This window comes from Engystomops pustulosus, chromosome 2 (assembly GCF_040894005.1).
Source record: "Engystomops pustulosus chromosome 2, aEngPut4.maternal, whole genome shotgun sequence".
Classification (NCBI taxonomy): domain Eukaryota; kingdom Metazoa; phylum Chordata; class Amphibia; order Anura; family Leptodactylidae; genus Engystomops; species Engystomops pustulosus.
In genome coordinates, this window is record NC_092412.1 from 188,744,090 (window position 1) to 188,766,623 (window position 22,534).

At 39.2% G+C, this 22,534-nt stretch overlaps 1 protein-coding gene across 1 annotated transcript in view; it reads left to right on the top strand.

The window, feature by feature from the left end:
* Positions 1-15,154, top strand: part of LOC140116681 (monocarboxylate transporter 1-like) — a 35,436-nt gene extending 20,282 nt beyond the window's left edge. Inside the window, exons 2-4 of the mRNA XM_072133134.1 lie at positions 5,841-5,984; positions 12,285-13,145; positions 14,236-15,154. Of these exons, the coding sequence (XP_071989235.1) occupies positions 5,841-5,984; positions 12,285-13,145; positions 14,236-14,486 (1,256 nt within the window). The 3' untranslated portion in view covers positions 14,487-15,154. The remainder of the gene's footprint in view (positions 1-5,840; positions 5,985-12,284; positions 13,146-14,235) is intronic.
* Positions 15,155-22,534: the final 7,380 nt, after the last annotated feature.

Consider the following 22,534-nt stretch of genomic DNA (forward strand, 5'->3'; position numbering starts at 1 on the left):
CAGCTACGCGTAGCTGATGGGTGAGTAGGAGGGGAAAAGAGGCTACCGGGGCGTGGAGTAGCCGCCTCGTGTAACCTCAGATGCGGCTACTCCAGCCCCAGTAGCCGCTTAAGTAAATTTGCATAAATGTCTAATAAAAGTTAACAAAAAAGTGTGGGGACGTGAGGATTAGCCCTTAAAAGGGCTATCCTCACGTCCCATTGATCCACCTACCACCCAATCTACCTTTATAGGTAGATTTGTGGTGGTAGGTTCCCTTTAAAGAGTTTATAGACATAGAAAATATTTACCTTCACATTTCCTAAATGTAATAGATGGACTTGTGTAGAGTTCACAAATGCCTCATATTGATATGTTCACATAAATTGATATGTTCACATTATAATATCACTAAAACTGAAATAACTAAATATCTGCTTTTCAGCTAGAAATTTTAAGACAGTCACAACCTGCAAAATATATCAATAAAACAGATTAAAAGGTAAAGGCACCTGTAAAACCTATTTAATTTTGAAAGCAGACAACCAGGCGATGCATTTGGCAATCAACATTTGACCACCCTCATGTAACTTTGTGACAAACACAAATTATTAAACAAAAAGTGCATGATAATGACTTGATAATGTACATTTTTACATAAAACTCACATCGAAGTGGAGGTTTACGCACAAATAGGGATCTAAAAATAATAACACAAAGTGAGCATATTTATATATACCACAATACACAACATCAAAAATTTACACTCCCAAAAATGCTAAAACAAAAACCGTGACATATTTGGTTGCTATCCACAAATGTGTTTAAAAATATATCACACACAAAATAAAAAGCTCCTATTCTGTGAAAAACTATTTTTCTTCCATGTAAACAAGAATAACTTTTAAATTCATACATACTACCACCTTCATGCAGCTTTGCAGCACACAGCAATACAATGCAAAAATTGCATGAAAATTAAACATTTCCTCTAAAATATGTACAAATCCAGAATACGGAATATAAAGAAAACATATTTTCCTAAAACAGCAAGATGTGAGGAGATCATACATACCACATGTGCCTATTCACCAAAATATGCAGCAAAGGGAACGTTAAATCCACAGGGGACACCAAACTACAGTAGGTGTAAATAATGGAAGATGGTGTGAAATAAAAGCTTTATTCCAGAACATGTGTGTGTTTTTGGTGTTACATATAACTTTATGGACATGTTGTGGGTTGTGGTGTTAATATGTAGTGACATTAGGTCAAGAGGAACGAATGTGCATCGTATCAGTCAATTTTCGCAAAAAAAAACAATCACGAAATAAAAGGCAATAAGAGAGAAACTGTGTTCTTAGATAGTTCTGGATAGGAGAGGGTTAAAAACAGGAATATTAGTTGATATTATTCCTTATCAAAATGTAGTAACATATAAGTCAATATTTCCATTATCTTTGAGGTGTAGCAGCTCAAACCGGTTAAGGACCTGGCCCTTTCCTGTTTTTTCATGTCCATTTTTCACTCCCCACCTCCAAAAATCTATAACTTTTTTATTTTTACACGTAAAGAGCTGTGTGACGGCTTGTTTTCTGCGTAACAAATTGCACTTCATAGTGATGGTATTAAATATTCCATGCCACGTACTCGGAAGCGGGAAAAAAATTCAAAATGCTGTGAAAATGGTGAAAAAACGCATTTGCGCCATTTTCTTGTGGGCTTGGATATTAGGTCTTTCACTGAGCACCCCAAATGACATGTCTACTTTATTCTTTGGGTCGGTATGATTAAGGGGATACCAAATTTGTATAGGTTTTATAATGTTTTCATACATTTACAAAAATTAAAACCTCCTGTACAAAAATAATTTTTTTTATTTTGCCAACTTCTGGCGCTAATAACTTTTTTATACTTTGGTGTACGGAGCTGTGAGTGGTGTCATTTTTTGCGAAATTTGATAATATTTTCAAATATATTATTTTTAGGACTGTACGACCTTTTGATCACTTTTTATAGATTTTTTTTATATTTTTCAAAATGGCAAAAAAGTGCCATTTTCGACTTCGGCAATATTTTCCGTTACGGGGCTAAACGCATTGAAAAACCGTTATCATATTTTGATAGATCGGGCATTTTCGGACGCGTCGATACCTAATGTGTTTATGATTTTTACTGTTTATTTATATTTATGTCAGTTCTAGGGAAAGGGGGTAATTTGAAATTTTAGGTTTTTTTATTATAATTTTTTTTTAACTTTTTTTTATTTTTCTTTTTACTATTTTTCAGACTCCCTAGGGTACTTTAACCCTAGGTTGTCTGATCGATCCTATCATATACTGCCATACTACAGTATGGCAGTATATGGGGATTTTCCTCCTCATTCATTACAATGTGCTATCAGCACATTGTAATAAAGGGGTTAAAAAGAAATAACCTCGGGTCTTCGGAATACCCGAGGCTACCATGGAGACGGATCGTCGCTCCCTGTGACGACATCAGGTAAGATGGAGGCGCCCATTCAATATGCAGCAAAGCCTTACCGGCTATGGAGAGGGCTCAGTCCGTGAGCCCTCTCCATGCAGCGCGACCCGACCACGGTTGCGAACCGGTTAACTATTAAAATGCCGTCGGGAGTGATTTTTAGATATAATGGATGGATCTAAATCCATGGCATCTAGAAACACAATTTTAGATTCATTTGAAAGGAGAGAGTCTCCTCTTTCAGGGGGCCCTGGGCAAATGCCCACTTTGACTACCCATAGTGCTGGTCCTGCTTGTGGTCTCCTCCCCTAATAGGTCGATATACCTTCTCAATATGTTTCCAAGAGAATGATGTTACATCTTTCTTATGAACATCCCGAAAGTGTTTAGACACAGCTGAGATGTCATTTGCTGTGCTGAAAATATCAGATAAATGGCGTCTAATGCGAGTTTTTAACGGGCATCCTTATCTGATCCAACAGGTGATTTGCACTGGGTTTAAAAAGTTGGTGTATAATGTATAATGGGACAGTCGTTAGACGAAACGCATAGGTCTGCTTTGTGTTGTCCACATGCTACTTAAATTGTGACATGGATTTTATACTATAAAATAAAGACAAACAAGTTTTTATGCATCTTCTGTGATCGTGCTGGATTTTTCTTGGATTTACTGTGTTCCGATAGGAACATTATCCAAAATCATGGTGATATGGTATCATATGAAACTATAAATCATACAGAGTTGTTTTATACAAAGACTACCATAGATTATACAAATATTCTTCGACAATTACATGAATTTATAATATTGCTCATATTGCGTGATAAGGAGTGGGTTTTTAGACCTGATTAAATATTCAATATATGTTTTCCTATCCTCTGTTTCAAACTTCTGAATGTACATTCCACCATTTCACTATCCCTTTTCTTCTTTTGTGAGCACCTAGTGCTCTTTACTACCTAACTATATGTTAAAATACCATGCTTCTTAAAGTGATGTCTTCAAATACTTGAATAATCAAGCATTACCTTTTTCAATAACTTGTGACACATAATTTATTCTATGCCTTTTATAAAAAGAAAAATCTGTAACCATTAAAAGTTCAGGAATCTGATAGCTGTCCCATAACAGGGTCTCAATCAGAAATTATTCCTAGTAATTTTTTAAATACCATCCACCCTTTAAAAAATAATTTGGAAATTTCCCACTTGTTAAATTCATCAGTATCCAAAATCCCACTCTCTAAAACTTTAAACATTGTTTCCATCTTCCCCATTTAATCTATCTTGATAAAGATTACAACATAGTAACCAAAAAATTAAAGGGGTATTCTCGTCAGTGCATTCACATTCAGTTTGATTAATCTGCCATTAATAAACATTTCTTCAATTAGATGTTATTAAAAAAAAATATTCCTGTGTGAAGATCATTTTCCATAGATGTAGGGATTTGGTCCCTTAGAAACGAGATAGCTTCCTCGGATACGGCCACCTCTGCTGAAGCGATTGCACAAATAAACAAAAAGGTTTTGTATATGAAATATCTGAGAATTACTACATGTCCCACAGCCGTCCTGTGGTAATAAACGCCGAATCCAGGTGGTCAGGCAGGGCTCAATAGTACATGTCTGGCCGCTGCTGCCAAAATGTGACGTGGTCGTAACCGAGGAAGCTATCTCATTTCGAAGGGACAACATGGCTATGTTTATGAGAAATTATCTTCACACAGGAACATTTTTTTTAATAACATCCAATTGAAGAAATGTTTATATATGGAAGATTAATGAAACTGAATGTGAATGCCGAGACGAGAATACCCCTTTAAGGTAACCCAAGACCACCATTGTTTAGAGCAGTGATGGCAAACCTTTTAGAGGCCGAGTGCCCAAACTACAACAAAGACCCGCTTATTTATCACAAAGTGCCAACACAGAAATGTAATTTGTGATTTATACTCCCTTCTCTGTCACAGTTTTCATTGATACCAGCACCTGAGGCACCAATAAAGCAGAAAATAGTCCCAGGTAGAGCTGTCACTTTAAAATAGCTCTGTGCACAGCAAGTCCTGGGCTATCTGGGACTGCAGGAAGATACCTGAAAAACGCATTGAAAAACCGTTATCATATTTTGATAGATCGGGCATTTTCGGACGCGTCGATACCTAATGTGTTTATGATTTTTACTGTTTATTTATATTTATGTCAGTTCTAGGGAAAGGGGGTGATTTGAAATTTTAGGTTTTTTTATTATAATTTTTTTTTAACTTTTTTTTATTTTTCTTTTTACTATTTTTCAGACTCCCTAGGGTACTTTAACCCTAGGTTGTCTGATCGATCCTATCATATATTGTCATACTATTGTATACTACAATACCTAAAATCTTAAAAAAGTTAGGTATTGCTGCAATCAAAAATGCAAATGCAATATCCAAAATATAATAACTGTTTTTCACTGCGTTTAACGCCTTAACGGAAAATAGCACCCCAGTCGAAAATGCCACTTTTTTGGCATTTTGAAAAACATATAAAATTTTTTAAAAAGTGATTAAAAGGCTGTACAGTCTTAAAAATGGTAGCATTGGTAACAAAATGTCATAAAAAGTTGCAAAAAATGACACCACCCACAGCTCCGTACACCAAAGTATGAAAAATGTATTAGCTCCAGAAGATGGCAAAATGAAAAAAAAAAATTTTTGCACAGGAAGTTTTAATTTTTGTAAATGTATGAAAACATTATAAAACCTATATAATTTTGTTATTCCCTGATTGCACCGACCAAAAGAATAAAGTAGACATGTAATTTGGGGCGCCGTAAAATCCAAGCCCACAAGAAAACGGCGCAAATGCTTTTTTTCACCATTTTCACTGCATTTAGAATTTTTTTCCCGCTTCCCAGTACATGACATGGAAAATTAAATACCATCACTATGAAGTGCAATTTGTTACGCAGAAAACAAGCCATCATTACATGTAAAAATAAAAAAGCTAGAGATTTTTGAAGGTAGGGAGTGAAAAATGGAAGTGAAAAAAACAAAAAAGGGCCAGGTGTTTAAGGGGTTAAAGTATGATTCCTCAATCCACACTGGACTAGCTGATACCACAAATAAAATCTGTGGTAATAGGATTATTTTAAAGGTATGTATGAAAATACCCACAACAAAGCTTACATACAAAATCAAATACCATAAAGCACTTAATGGAATAGATGCAGTATAAAATATCACCAAAGTCTATGTTGCAGGGAAAGGCTACCACCTGCATTGTTCAGTCACAAGTAGAGTGTCCTGAGCTTCAGTAACACATATTTTACATGTTCTAGAGGTGTGCTAAATAAATGTCAAGTAATGTAAAGTATGTAACACATTTTTTATTTTTTAGGTCCCATAAGCAGTGTGCTGGTGAATAAATATGGGAGCAGACCAATCATGATAGCTGGGGGTCTTCTTGCAGGCACTGGCTTAATTGCAGCTTCATTCTGTAATACTGTCAGCCAGCTGTATTTCTGTATTGGAGTTATTGGAGGTAAGCTATTTTACTCCTGTATATACTTTAAATCCCTTTAGGATGCAGCAAGTTTAGGCTCAGCCCTTTGTTTTGAAATCTGTGCAGACTTATCTAAGGGATTTTAAGTGATTGTTCTCTCGTGACACATTGTAGTTTATGTTAGTAATCGGATAGGTTTTTTGGGGGTAAAAATCTAACAATTTAGGGAAATTTTTTTTTTTAAATTCATTTTTCAAAATTTAAAATTTTCTACTTTTTAGTCAAAAAGTCATAGCACAATTTTTGTAGAAAACTTGAAATTCCATAGATTAATTTTCGGGTGCCATGTCATGTTAGCAGAGAATTTTGAACCCCGAGATGCTGGCCAAAATTTAATACAAAGGGAATGGTGCAAAAGTATTTTGACCAACTCATGCCACCGGAGACAAACACTGCAAAAATCATTATGTGTGTTCTCCTGGATACAGCAATACACCATATGTGGCAATTATTTACAGTCTGGGCACACGGCAGGGCTCATAAAGGAAAAACTGGCATTTGGGGAACAGACATTTTACATGTTTGTTTGGCACCATGAAGCATTTGTAGATGCCCTTAAGGACCAGTACAGTAGAAACCCCTAAAAACTGACCCTATTTTGTAAAATACACCCCTCAATGAATTAATCTAGGGGTGTAGTGAGCATTTTAACCCCAAAGGTGGACTTCAAAGATAATTTATAATGGATAGTGTATAGTAAAATATATCCATTATGGCATCCTGTGCTCATATCATGACACTGGAGACAAACACCCCAAAAATTATTATGTGGGTTATCCCAGGTATGACAATACCCAAAATGTGGCAATAATCTACAGGCTGGGCACAAGGCAGGACTCAAAAAAGAAGGTGCATCATGCGGCATGATGTATAAGCTGTAAGGAGAACATCCGAGTAAATCATCCAGTAAATTTAAAAAAATGACATATCCAGCTAGGTGTTACATATCCTAAACATTCCCTTACGCATAAGCCAGATTTATCAGGGAATGAGTCACACTGGTAAATACCGCTTATACTCCTTTTGGAGCACATCCTGCACCTTTTTTCATTACTAGCCCTACTTGCAATTTGGGAAACTTCTCCTGGAAAGTTTTGCCCTGGTACTATACCTGTGGCCTTGCTTCCAGAAGTACATTGCCCCCTTTCTTGTCTCCAAAAATCAAATGCTTAATTACCACCACTTGAAATTCCAGGGAAGTTCCCTCTGGCTTCCACATTGATGTAACACGTATGCATTATACAGTGCCATCTACATGATGTGCTTGGCCGGCTTCTTGAACCACACCCTCGATTTCCACATGGCGTTATAAGGCTGAAGCACCTGGTCCAATAAGTCAAACCCCCCCATGTACTTATTATAATCCAATATGCAGTCAGGTTTGAGGATTTCTGTACTGGTACCTCGTGCTGGTGTGCCCATGTATGCCCTTGTACTTAACACACAATACAGAGTCGCTGCTTAGTGGTCGACTCTCTTGCCTTTTATCCCCAAGCAGCTACTTTGGGAGACCTCTTTGTTTTTTTTCTACAGTACTGCATGGTGCAGTATTTCTGGAAGCAAAGCTCTTGAACAGTGTAATGCTGTTATAAAAATTGTATAGGCAGAGTTGGTAGCCCGTGTCCAGTACGGGAGCACCAAATTCCAAACTACTTATCTAGCAATTCCCAGGAGGATGGCACTCAGGGCTTCCCTTCATACATCTTCATGTCATGTCCTCTTATTAAACAGGTAGTGGCAGAATTGAAGTCTCCCTTTAAAATGTACCAGGGACTTGTCAATAAATTTGGCACTAAAATGGTCTATGATGGGCCTCACCTTAAATAAACGATCATATCTGGGGTTATTTCTGGGTGGGCACTGTGTATTATCAACATATAAAAATGTATGGAAGGATTTAAAGTGCATCCTGTCTTCGCCATCTGGATGTGGTACAAAATATCTGTTCTCCAATCGTCTCTGATTGTGGGCTTTTACCAGTCCTATAAGCAATAGTATGCCCCAATATCTCTCCATCTCCACCTGTGGCAATGTGCTTAAAAGAAGGGGGATTTGGGGCAATATGTTGTGCAGCGTAGAGATTTGTCTGGGATATTATCATACCAATTAGGTCCTCACTGAAAAAATCTTTAAAAAGTCTAATGGTCTGAGCCTTGCCGTGTCCAGGACTGGCCGTAACCACTGAGCACACTAGGGGTATATTTACTAGTGGTCACCCATGTGGGATCAGAAGCCCCATGCACTTCTTTGGCAGAAGCCTCAGCCACTTTTTCGGCAGAAGCCCCAGGCACTATTTTGGCAGAGCCCTAGGTACTTCTTCATCATTAGTCCTAAGGCGCCTTCTCTGGGTTCTTCTGGGTCAGTATGGGATGATGAGGATGACCAATAAAATGGCCACTCATCCATATTGGCAGATTCTGTATCGGAGGCAAGAAAACTGTACAACTCCAATACGGTATGTTTTTTGGGCCATAATTTTCTCTGTATCTATATAGCATTTGGTGAAATCAATATAAAACTTAACTTTTATTCTGTAATGAATTAATATTTTGATCAGACCAAGGTGCTCCAACACATAACAGACAAACAAAAATATACATATATAGTCAAATGGTGGCAGCCCACTTTGTAGTAGTCAGAGAACTTTTAAAAAGCTGGTTGATGACTTGAGAAGTCGTTTTAGGGAAAGGGGTTACCCAGATGAGATCCTCAAATCAGCCTACCAACTCGCAAAAGGGAAAGATAGGAGCACCCTCTTAGCACCAAAAGAAAAGGTGACAGCGGTAGATGTTAATATCCGCTTCATCATGACATTTGATAATGGCGCAAATCAGGCGAGGAAGATACTACAGAAACATTGGGGTATCCTCCTCCTAGACCCAGATTTTAAATACATCCTACATACCCGACCACAGATTACCTTCAAAAAGGGAAGATCTCTGAGAGGGTACCTGGCTTGACAGGGAGATTAGGTGCTGCTACTGGTGTGGCGGCTGCATCGCATGTGAATACCTGACAACCGGGAAGGAGTTTAGAGGCAATAATACAGGCACCATATACAAGATAAATCACCACATAAACTGTAAAACTACAGGGGTGATCTACAAGATCACTTGTGATTGTGGCATCGAGTATATTGGGAAAACCTTTAGAGAGCTGAGGAGGAGAATAGGAGAGCACATGAGGGACGTCATAAATGACAATGACACACTGGTGGCAAAACACGTGAACTCACAGCAAAATGGAAACCCCAAATGCCTGAGATTCATGGGCATTGATTTAACAAAAACCCCCTACAGAGGAGGAAACTGGGACCAAAAAATCCTTCAAAATGAATGTAAATGGATTTTCAGGCTGAACACAACATTCCCATCCGGCCTGAAAGAAAAGCTAAATTTTAGCTGTTTTCTATAATAAATCCTGACACAAATAATCCCAGGGTTTCCCCCACATACTACCCTTGTTTAAAGTAATAATCTTAATTGATTTTGAGTATGACAAATTGGCTATTTAAACATACCCTGACTTAGTGAGAAACACTGCTGTGTCTGTCCAGTTCCGTTAAAAGCAACTCTGCTCCATGAAATGGGTCAAGTGACCATCGGGTCACGCAAAGCAAATGTCGCTATGGAAATGCTCCTTGCTCCCCCGGAAGTGATGCATTACTGTGAGCATGCGCACTAGCGGGACACCGGAACTTCCGGTTGGACCGAATAGGAGCAGCGCTGCTCAAACAGGTAGGAAAACGCGCGGCAAACAGGGGAGGGGTTTAGCAATAAATAGGCCGCTTGCGCGGCCATTGGGTGCTCCGCAGCGAACAAAGCGGTGTCAGTCATGGTTCATACCGATAAGGGGGTAAGATAAACAATGCCCCCGCTTTATTCTGACCTAATCTTTTGACCAAGATATTGGGCCACATAGGATACCTCCTGGCGTCTATACCTCTGCGAAGCCCCTGATGAGTACCCCCCATAGGGACGAAACGTGTAGGGCGAGCTTAGTGCCTTAATAGGGTCAGATTGGGACTGCCCATGTAAGAGCGGGAGCAAATAATCTGGGATGTTAGGTCACAACAGGGTATAACTAGGGTCTCCGCTCATCAGTGTGACCCCATGCACCCATACCAGGGGACCCATACCGTTTGGACCTGCGACATCCCACGGGCAATGGTAAGATCGTTCCAACTACTTGATCTTCCAGCACTTATGGCTGACTCTGATTTAATCATCTGTAAACAGGCGAACCACAAAAACTTCAGCATTGTAGATGACAATTGTCTAATGAAACTGTGATGACTTTATATCCTGTGTGCAGTTGTTGTCAGAACCATTGCCTGTTGTGTCATGTCAAGAGTGACATGCATCAGGATCAACTATAACGGTTTTACCAGTGATGCATGATATGCTGACCAATGACATAGGTCCAGTATAACTTATGTCTTTCTCTTTGACATGTTGAGTGTGACAAAGTGGGCTGTCACCATTTGACTATATATGTATATTTTTGTCTGTTATGTGTTGGAGCACCTTGGTCTGATCAAAATATTAATTCATTACAGAATAAAAGTTAAGTGTTATATTGATTTCACCAAATGCTATATAGATATCTTGATTTTCTTGGTTGAAGGCCCCAGTCTTTACGTAAGACGTGGGACCATCTATTCATGCTTTTGTGAGCCATAATTTTCTCTGAGAAAACACTGTGTGCAATACTACCTCCTCCAAACACAAGATGCATAACTACCTCCTCCAAACTTGGCGTGCACAACTACCTCCTCCAAACACGGTGTGAATTACTACTGCCTCCAAACACAGTGTGAACAACTACCTCCTCCAAACATGGCGTGCAAAACTACCTCTTCCAAACATGGCGTGCAAAACTACCTCCTCCAAACACGGCGTGCACAACTACCTCCTCACAACACGTCGTGCACTACTCCTTCCTCCAAAGACAGTGAGAAGTGCTACCTCCTCTAAACATTGTGTGCACTACTACCTCCTCCAAATGCACGTGCACTACTACCTCCTCCAAATATGCGTGCATTACTTCCTCCTTCAAACATTGTGTGCAGTGCTCTTACTCTCCTCCTACTTCTACTACTACTACTCCTAAGTGTGTCATCAAATTAAAGTATTTTCTGCATTTCATTTGTGCTGGAGCCTGGTCATTCTCAGGATCTTGGAGGTGATTTGGCCCTATTAACTGAATACACCTTTAAGATTTCAAAATATATTTTTATAAAATTTTATTCATTAAAAAAATTCAAGATTTTCAAAAGTGTCGTTGACTAGATAGATTTCTAAATTTATTATCTCAAAAAGTTATCCGCTTTTATCAAATATGGCCTCTATCAGATATATCCTGGATGTGTAGGCATCACTATACAGAGCTGTAAAAAATTAAGTAGTGTCTTGAAAAACATTAGCCGTCTGCAAAACACATATTGCTGCAATTTTACCTTAAATAAATTGTCACAATAACAGCTGTAAACATAATATCCACCTGAATAAAGAGAATTGTTGTGGCACCTCCAAAATCTCTAAGTCTTTATTAAAAATGCATTGAAAACACATACAGATCATGTATGGTGGGTGAAAAACAGAAACCTATATGTTTCAACTTATTAAAGCCTTTCTCATACTGATAAGACCACTGCTGCACTATGGCAGCAGTGGTCATATCCAAGGATGCTATAGTTTCATCCTTGAGACAAAATGGCTACATTATGAGAATTTCATCAAAAAAGGAAGGGATAAGCCAGCACATCCAAAGTTGAGAATTATTTTTAACTTAACTGTGGATGTGCAGACTTACCCCCTTTCTTTTTTGCTTAATGTTGGCTTCTGCTGTCTGCACTACAGATTCAGGGTGCATTCACATAGCCGTAATGGTGGCCGTGATCTGGTCACATGATTTGCAACCAGATCACGACCCTCGCAGACCTCTATGGCTCCTGATCACTATGTGGTGAGTACATGTTGCATCACTGCACCGTGACCGAGTCTGGCAGTCTGCCGATGGAGTGTCCCTCCTCCTCATGGCCCTGTGCCCGCCCAGGATCCAGTCTGAGAGAACTCACAGCTGTGGAAATGATTTCCAAGCTGTGCACTGATCACAGGTGAGCTGTTTACAATGAATCATGGGAGATTATATTAACACAGGTCCATTTTTTCTAAATAACATTGAATTGAAATAAAAGGTTTGTATATGGAAGATGAATTGAATTAAATGTGAATGCCCAAATGGGAATACCCATTTAAGTTTTTATTTTCTCTGCAGGACTTGGTTTGGCTTTTAACTTGAATCCAGCACTAACCATGATTGGCAAATATTTCTTTAAGAGGAGACCAATAGCTAATGGAATCGCAATGGCAGGAAGCCCTGTATTTTTGTCTACACTCGCTCCCCTGAATCAGTATTTTTATAACATCTTTGGATGGAGAGGAAGCTTCCTTATCTTGGGTGGTCTTCTGCTGAATTGTTGTGTAGCAGGCTCCTTAATGCGTCCCATTGGACCAAAACCTGAGGACATGAAAAAGAAAGCAACTAAGGAAGTCTTGGAAGAAGCAGGAAAATGTGCCTCAAAAGAAGATGGTGATGCTAACAAGGATCTAATTGACGGCAAAGCCAAAACGAAGCCAACCTGCTTTCAGACAATGAACACATTTTTGGACTTTTCTCTATTTACACATCGTGGATTTTTGATTTACCTTTCTGGCCACACCATTATGTTATTTGGACTCTTTGCCCCTTTAGTTTTCCTCAGCAATTATGCAAAAAGCAAGAATATTTCCAATGAGAGTGCAGCCTTCTTGCTTTCTATCCTTGCTTTTGTAGATATGATTGCCAGACCATCCATGGGGATAGTAGCAAATACCAAGTGGGTGAGACCAAAGGTGCAGTATTTCTTTGCTGCTGCTGTGCTTTACGATGGTGTGTGCCAACTTTTGGCTCCTCTATCATCAGATTATGTTGGTTTTGCTGTATACGCTGCTTTCTTTGGATTTGCATATGGTTGGCTTAGCTCTGTCCTCTTTGAAACTTTGATGGATTTGGTTGGTGCACAGAGATTTTCAAGTGCTGTTGGATTGGTGACAATTGTCGAATGTTGCCCTGTGCTCCTTGGACCACCACTTTTAGGTAAGCTTTATCAGAAAACATGACTTTCGGGTAAGGCTATATTCACACTGCCGTTGCCCGCCCGTACCGTACCGTAGCGGGCAACGGCAGTGTACGGGGAGAGGAGGAGGAGGTGAGCGCAGCTCACCCCCGCCCCTCTCCATAGGAATTAATGGCGCATGGCGCCGTACTACGGATAAAGATAGGACAGGTCCTATCTTTTTCCGGGTACGGAACGGTGTGCGGCACGGTGCGGCACGGTGTGCGGCACCGTACCGCTCCCGTAGGGTGCCGTGCGCCCATTGCTGCCTATGGGGGACGTATATCGGCCGTATATACGTCGGCCGTATATATACGTCCCCCATACGTCAGTGTGAATATAGCCTTAAAAGGACTGCTATGTTTATACACTTTTTAATTTACCATATTTAGTTCAGTCTTAGTGTCAATCCTGGTGGCTGTATTCTTTTAGAGGAGAGTATACATTGGGAACAACTTCAGCTCTCTTTCATTCACGACCTGTACAGTAAAAATCCTCCATAACTGTTTCAGCATAGACTTTTATACACTAAGTGTAAATTGGAATGACTGCAACCAGAGGCCATGAATTTCAAACAGGGAATTGATACTGAAACTTTAATAGAAAGTTCTATAACCTTTTAATATACAATGAATAGATAATTTTAAAACTTGTAACATTTGTACTAGTAGTATCCAATGGGGCAGATTTATCATATATGTCTGAAAGTTTGAGAGACTGATTTAACTTTACCAGATTTTTCAATATTCATCAAACTAAATAATAAGTCTGGTGGATTTTTGTCTGTTCATCTAACTTTGCGCCTCCTATAATTTGCTTGGTTGACACCAACGTCCTACTCATGGGTACTCTTAATAGATATGTCCCATGTTCACGACTGACATGATGGTAATTTTCCTAATCCTTGGCAGTAGTGTACCATCTGATTCTATTTCCATACTACAGTAAGCACTAAGCAGTAATATTATGCCACTATGTGTAAGTATATGCCATTTCGGAATGTTGAGCTGAAATTGGACAACCTAGAGTGGAGTTAGTCTTGTAAAGCTTTTATCTTATTTTGTTTTCTAGGTAAACTTCATGATATGTATGGGGATTACAAATACACTTTCCAGGCTTGTGGGGTAGTGCTGATTATTTCTTCATTATACCTCTTTATTGGAATGACCATCCATTACAGACTCCTAGCAAAAGAGCAAAAAGCGGAAGAGAAAAAGAAAAGCCAGGAGGCAAATGGTGGAGAAGCTGAATGCAAAACCAACAATGAACCCATTGCTCAGAGTTCCAATGAAATGGTGAAAGAGGTGGAAAGCAACGTATGAGGCTACTTTTTTCATTGGGTGGATACAGTCAACACATGACACTGATCCCACAAAAGATTTCTCATTTTAGGTTAGAATTTATTTTTAAGCCTTATTCAAAACTCTTTTTTATTTAGCATTGATATGAGAAACATTTCATCAGACAAAAACTAAACATTGAAATTTTAATTACGTTTTCTGGAACATTAACCTGTGCCTTATTAATGATTTTCACAAACAATTTGGTCCTCCGAAAGAAACATTTTATAAACTTTTTATAAATATATATTTGTTGGATGTTCGACCTGGAAGGAATGAATTATCAGAAGCAAAAGACAAAACCTTTAGCTAACCCACCCTGCAATCCTTGGATTCTGTCTTCCATGGACTTCCACTAGATAAGATGCTGCTACAATACATCAATCACTGGAAATAATCTTCGGAGCATTAACTGGCAGTTCTCTGAAAGGATCATGACAGATATTTAAAAGCTTCTAAAATATTTTTGTAATGTTTCTATTGCTCCTGGCCAGATTCATGGCGTGGCTGGGAATTTTAAATTGGTGGGTGAGCAGCACTCACATGTTGATGTCGTAAGGCCCGCTAACAATGGGAAATGCATGGTTTGTGGCCCCATAAACAGCACATGGTCATCCGCATTAAACCATAATAGGAAGATGCATGAAAAGGTTTAAAAAAGTGGAAAAATGGTAATAAAAATGTTTATTTTGATATTTAAAGGAAACCTACCATTTGATTTGGAGCTTTATAAAGCAAACATACCTTGAGAATGCTGTAGCTACACTGATGCAGGTTAATCCCTGTGCTGAGTGGTTTTGCTGATAAAACAGATATAACATTACGATAATGAATCTGTCTCGCTTATGTGGCTCCTTCAGCGCTTGTTTAGCATGTGACTGCAGGAGATGATGATGTAATTTGGCTTGTGCCTGGAGCCAGAATAATCAATTGCAGCACCATCCCCCAGCTGCTGTGTATGAGTGATCCAGCTCAGGTTGATTAGTACTTGACTAGTCATGCTTGACTAACCTCCATTTGTAATTTCAAGCTTGTGTAATGTGTAAGCCAGCCTGTCCCAGCTTTCCCAAGGTCCTGAATGGTATAATTGTTTTATCAGGAAAACCACTCAGCACAGGGATTAACCAAGATATGATCCTGCATCAGTGTAGCTAAAGCATTCTCAAGGTATGTTTGCTTCATAATGCATCAAATCAAATGGTAGGTTTCCTTTAAAGGGTAGGTTTAAAATCTAATTGATAGTTAAGTTAATTGCAACACTTGTTTCGTCATTTGTATGACTATTTGTCCATGTGGACTTTTTACGTAAGGTACACTGGTCGTAAGTTAAAGGGGTATTCTCGTCTGGGCACTCACATTCAGTTTCACTAATCTTCCATGTATAAACATTTCTTCAATTAGATGTTATTAAAAAAAATGTTCCTGTGTGAAGATAATTTCTCATAAATGTAGTCATTTTGTCCCTTAGAAACGAGATGGCTTCCTCGGATACGACCACGTCACACTGTGGCAGCGGTGGCCAGACTTGCGCTATAGAGTCCTGCCTGACCACCTGGATTAAGCAATCATTACCACAGGACGGCTGTGGGATTTGCAGTAACTCCTGGACATTTCATATACAAAACCTTTTTGTTTATTTGTGCAATCTCTCAGGCAGAGGTGGCCATATCCACGGAAGCTATCTCGTTTCTAAGGGACAAAATGACTACATTTATGAGAAATTATCTTCACACAGGAACATTTTTTTAATAACATCTAATTGAAGAAATGTTTATATATGGCAGATTAATGAAACTGAATGTGAATGCCCAGACGAGAATACCCCTTTAATTGTGAGGATAGATGAACAGTTAAGAAACATCAAGAAGAGTTTAGAAACACACCGTTTGTCAGTTTACCTGTGAAAAAAATAATAGCACATAATAGAAACCCTTACACTAGAGATTATATATTTTACTATTTTTTAATATTATGTAATGCCCTATAATAATAATAATAAATAATACTATTATTTGTTTCTATTTGTAGCACAGCAGGCACACGTCGGTGGAAGGGAGAGGAGTAGGGTTGAGCGCACAGCACCGTAATATGGGGAAAGATAGGATATGTCCTATCTTTTCCCCAGGTACAGAATAGTACGGTGCCGTATGTGTGTGGCACCATGCCGCTCTATGCGCCAATTGCTGGCCTATGGGGGACATATATACGTCCCCTAATGGTTATGTGAATGTAGCATAAGTCTGCACGTAATAGAAACCCTTAAACTAGAAATATATATTTTACAATATTTTTTATATTATGTAATGCCCCTTAGGGTAATTGAAAGGGAATTGCCACAAAAAGAAATTTTGTAACTCTTAGTCACCTGTTGAGGCCAATACTTTTAACCTATTAATTTTTTCAAAGTAGTTTTTTGTGGCGTTTGCGCCAATCCTTGCATCAGCTCAGTGTAAGATTCAGATCTGTGGGAATGAACTAGATGAGCCAGACTAGATGATTGACAGTGTGCACAGCAGACACTTCCTGAACTTGTAAACTTCCTGCTCTGACATGCTATGTCACATATAACCACACAGACTCCCACAAAAGACCCCTCAATCCCCAATTCCCTAAAACCAAATCCATGGCTCCCACAAGCTCTGCCTTAGTCCCCCCTGGCCCAACCCAAAGCATACACATATCCCTGGTGCAACATCTGTGCTAAAGCCAATAGCCAGTCAGGAAATGGAGGTAGGAAAGCTGTGTGTTATTTAATAATAATAATAATTAATTATTTTGTCTATAATTAACCAGGGCCTATAGTCATCACATTGAAACTAGGTCAAAGGAGGGGGGTTGCAGGGGGCAAACCCGCAGAAAAGCCATGTCAGAGGGGATGGCATGTTCATGTGAGGGAATACGACCTGACAGGAGACCTGTGTGACCATATTCAGGATACATTTATGGTCATATCCATAGGTTAACACAAGGGAACACACATACCCACATATATTAAAACTGTAGCACTGTGCACTAGTTTTGTTTGCACCTATTTTGTGCAATTTGCGCCACACAATTTAATAGTGTCTCATGCTCTTAGTTGGTCGGCTCAGTTTTCAGGATGTGCACACAGTTGCACCTATTTTTTCTTGGTGCACCTTGCTTTATATGGTTGCAGTGCAATTGTGGTGCATCTCAGTAAAAAATGTGGCACAGACTAGGAATACACACCACCACAACCATTTAGGTGCACATTTTAAAAAGTGTCAGACAAAATGCAGCTGTGAAACAATTGTGGCTCATATGACATATTAAATACATGTGCAAGCTCCCAAGACACTTTTTTCATGCAAAAAGATTTTATTTCCCCTGGATAACTCCTTACTATAAGGTAACAATATGATGGAACACATACCCCATTTGCAGCTTTTACACTTTCTTTTGTTTTTACTCCAAATGTTTATGTAATATGTGTCGTAATGTGTGCTATACTTCACTGTACCAATGCAGTTCTCAAAATTGTCTTGTGTGAGCCAAATGAAAGCTTATTTTTTCTCATTTGCATGTAATAAAACTAATTTCTGTGGAAATGTTCATGTAATATATAGTTAATCCACTTTAAAAATATGTATCTAAAGTTGATGTTCTCTCCTTCTCCCTCCTGGTTTACTTACTATTCTTTGGAAGATATGTATCATTATTTCTGCTAGGCAAATTGTCTCATTTTTGCGACTTTTGTTGTATTTGCGACTTTTTACTCTGTCGTTTTTCATGTACGGCTTGGCTGCACCTTGTGCAGCGCCCTATGTATCATTATTTTCAAGATGTTCTGTGCGACTTCTCACTTATGTATCACTTTTTTGGCTTATTAGGCTTTTAGACTGCACCTTGTCCAGGAGAGGTGCAAAGGAAGGATTTTTTTCATGGACCCTATTTTAACATGTAACATGCTTTAAATGTTTAAAATTTTCCAATGTAACCTGTTTTTTGAAAATTCAGGAATTTTAGCATTTATATATTTTTAATTTATTGGATACTTCTAAGGCTGCAGTCACACTTTGCTTTTTGATAGCATTTTGAAACCTATTACAACAGCTGAGGAGAGGTGATTAAACAAATCACCTCTCCACAGCTATTGTAATAGGTTTCAAAACGCAATCAAAATGCAATGTGTGACTGCAGCCTCATGTGTCGTCATCTCCCGGGGGTGTGAAATTAACAGTAGTGTCCGCTCCTGCATATAACCCCCTCACATGGTTTGTGTCCATGTGGATTTGAGACATTTGCAACAAAAAGTCTCAAAAGGAAGCCACAATCAGTGCCTGCTAGTGTAGGAAAAACCAAACAGGTATCACAAGTAAAAAGACAGGATCATACATAAGGTGCAAAAAAGAGCTGCCAAATGTCTCAAAAATTCACCACAGAGAGACAAAACTATGATACATGTGCCCCTGTATGTCTTTGTAAGTAACGTTACCAGACATGACATGACCTATATTTGATAACATTTTATGTGAAAGAGCAAGAGTTATTAATACTGCAAACCCAAGAAATGTTCTCATCAAACTTCCTGTTTTGTTTAGCTCACTTACCGCTCATTTTAGGCAATATGAGATTTCAACATAATTTTAGTTAATGACTTCACAAAAAAATTTTTTTTTTAATATAAACTAAAAATACAACACACAACTAAAATCAAGTAAAAGTCAAAGACTGACATGAATACTGAAGTTTTGCTCACTAGGACCTCTTACACACTTGTGCATATATGGAATGTATTCTTAATATCCAGAATATTCTGTACATTTTTATAGTAAGACCTCATACACAAAAACATTTATTAGGGAAATGTGCTAGATGTTGTTTCAATGGACAGTACACATCCCCGTGTATTTTTATGGGTTCATACACATGGCCATTTCCACAGTCCTGTGTATAAGATAACTGCTTGAGCCACAAATTATAAAGTGGGTCCCATTTTTTATGACTCAGACAGTCTTTTCTCCTGTCAATGGTGCATAAGTGGACATGGACCTCACATGCTGATTATACATGGGCCACATACAGTCTGTTGTTTGTGACCCGCAGTATGCACATAAGACCTAAGTAAAGTTATCCTCAATATCATATTTTTAAAGGAACGTCTTAAAACTGGATTCAATTAAATGCTGCATGCTTGCCAATGGAGTCTGAAGAATGGATATGTTTTGTCTCTATGTTACCCAGTTGCCTTACATTTCTTTGCACTCTGCTAGATAGTATCAGCCTTTGCATTGTTTATAGACACTTTATATGCAACAACCCTGCCGATGCATAGGGTGGGTAGTTGTTGCGAACAGCACTCTCTCCATGTTAGGAGCTACCTAGGGAAACTGAGTTTCCAATAGTGGACCGATTTTGCAAGCTCCATGCAGCGCTGCATAATCTGTGTGCGCTATATAAATAAAGAATTATTATGGAATACTTTAAAATTGCAGCTGCGACCACTGCCTTGGAGGGCAACGGTTAACATATCTATTTAACCAATGATATGCTGTGCTCATTACTGTAAAGCAAGCTGGAGCAGCCATTTGCAACTGAAATGTAAACAGTCCTTTCTCCACCAGAGAAAAAACCAAACACTATTCTACGCTGTTTGTCTAATTTCCATAGAGGAGAACTGAAGTTTTGGTAATTGGGTAGCCGAATCAACTATGCTGATTCGATAACTCTGACAGTTATAGTAGTTGATAGCGCTATCTTATTTCTTATTCACTATTATGGGAGTATAGAACTTCTGTGTTTGCCATTTCAGTAACTTTGACCATGGGGAATACCCCTTTACACCCTGAACTGATTTATACATGTTTATTAAATATTATCCAAATAACACTTTCTTTACTTTTTGAGATTTCTGCATTGGTATGTCATTTGTCTTTATTATCGTCTGTTTTAGTATACATATTGGGGGACATTTACCTTGTGAACCGCTAGGCATTGCAATTATTATCACCTTTACACCAGGAGAGTGTGAAGGGGGGTGCGGCCAGCGGTGGGCTGAGTTGACGGGGGGGCAGGTACAAGCAGGGGCATTGCTAGGGTGGTAAAAATTCAGGGCACGGGTCCCAATAAATATGTATAGCACTTTCAGTAACTCCCACTCCTGTACATAACCCCTCACATTTGGTTCTGCCCATAACAACTTTACTGATGGTATATACAGCTACAGAAAACACAGGAGAAATCCCTACTTCTTACATCCAGTGACTGCAGGTGACGTATTCTCTATTTTCTCCATTAGGCCCAGCATCACCACGTCTCCTCTTTATCCATGTTTCCTTTCTGTGGAGTTCATCACACAGACATCTTATGTTCTTCATTGCCCCTACATCTTGGTTATCTCAGGGTGCATTCACACGTTGCAGTTAAAACTGCATCGTAATCAGTTTTAAGGTGGTTTTAATTCACTTGTTGAGATCATGTCTTTCAGCTGTTACATTAACAAAACTGCTCCTAAAAGCATATCACGACTGATTAGAATGCAGGTTTAACTGCGATGTGTTATCCTGCTGCTACCTCTATCACTCTCCCCAAAATAGTGTAAGGCTGTGTTCACACGTTTACCTTGCATTTAAACAATACCAGACACCAGGTGCTCATTACCGATCACATCTGTTGGTAACTCATATGAGATCAACCCGAGACCCGCCCTGGTGCCACATCTGAACATGCCCCAAGAAATGTCCTCACATAGTGCCCAGTAATGTCCCTCACAGCTCCCCAGTAATGTCCCCCACACAGCCCCCCAGTAATGTCCCCCACACAGCCCTCCAGTAATGTGCCTACACAGTTACCCCCCAGTAATGTCCCCCACACAGCCCAACAGTAATGTGCCTACACAGTTACCCCTTATATTCTCCCCCTTCCCTTAGCCCCTATCATGTTTCCCCCTCACCTCACTGGTACAGCTCTGTGCACTAGATTACTCTGCAGGTCATATCATAATGACATCATTACAGGTCCTGCAGCCTCTGGGTAGTAATATTCTCCCTTAGGCTACAGGACCTGGAGGGGAAAGAAAATGCTAAATGCTCACTTTCTTATCACAATCTATGTTCTGAGGATACAGGACACTTCAACCCCCTCCTAAACTTTTGCTTATGCCTGCTCAGGACCACATAAGAATCTTAAAGCTATATCGGGCAAAGAAAAAAAAACTAAGATAAATGTCCTTCCAATTGCACAACACAACGGGGCATATTTATTAAGAATGTAGGAAACTGCACTAAAAGTGCTCTGTCCATGTATAATGATTGGTTGACCATATTCATTAAAGGGGTATTCCGGGAATATGAACGTCTGACACAAAAACCCATGATGATATAAATAAATGAATGCAACAATACTCAATGTCATTAGTCACAAAAAGGAGCTTAAATAATTTGATTTTATGATTTACAAAATTTATGGCCTCTCTAAAGTAGGTGGAGTTATCACTAAGATGGCCGCCACTGGAAACTACAAGTTCAATTATCCAATTAGTTCTCAGTAACTCCTCCTCCGTCTTATGCTCTGCTCCCAGTGATGATCTAACAGGTTTTCTTGCTCTCTTACCATAGTAATGATGTGTAACTGCCATCACCACAACACTGGCCATACTGGATGCACTGCAACCAACCGACTACAGCCTAACATAGTGGTGGTCACATGACCCTGCCCAGGCAGGTACAGGACATGTGATGTGGACATGTGACCAGCGGCCATCTTCTTTTCTGCGACGGACCGCGCAGCGAAAATTAACGGACTGATTAAAGGGCCAGTAGCATTTTAATTCTTCATCACTGAGTATGTCACCAGCATTTTCTGCTAAGGGGAGCAACATTTTAAATAACAACTAATTACACATTAGCTTATATTTTGAGTGCCCACTTGTATATGAATTATGCTGATTCCTGGAATACCCCTTTAAGCAACGTGCGCCAGAAGTCATGAATCTGTCACTTCCCTGCACTGGCCAGGAAGAGTTCACCAACTTTTTTGTGGTGCACCTTTAACTTAGGGCGTGCGACAGA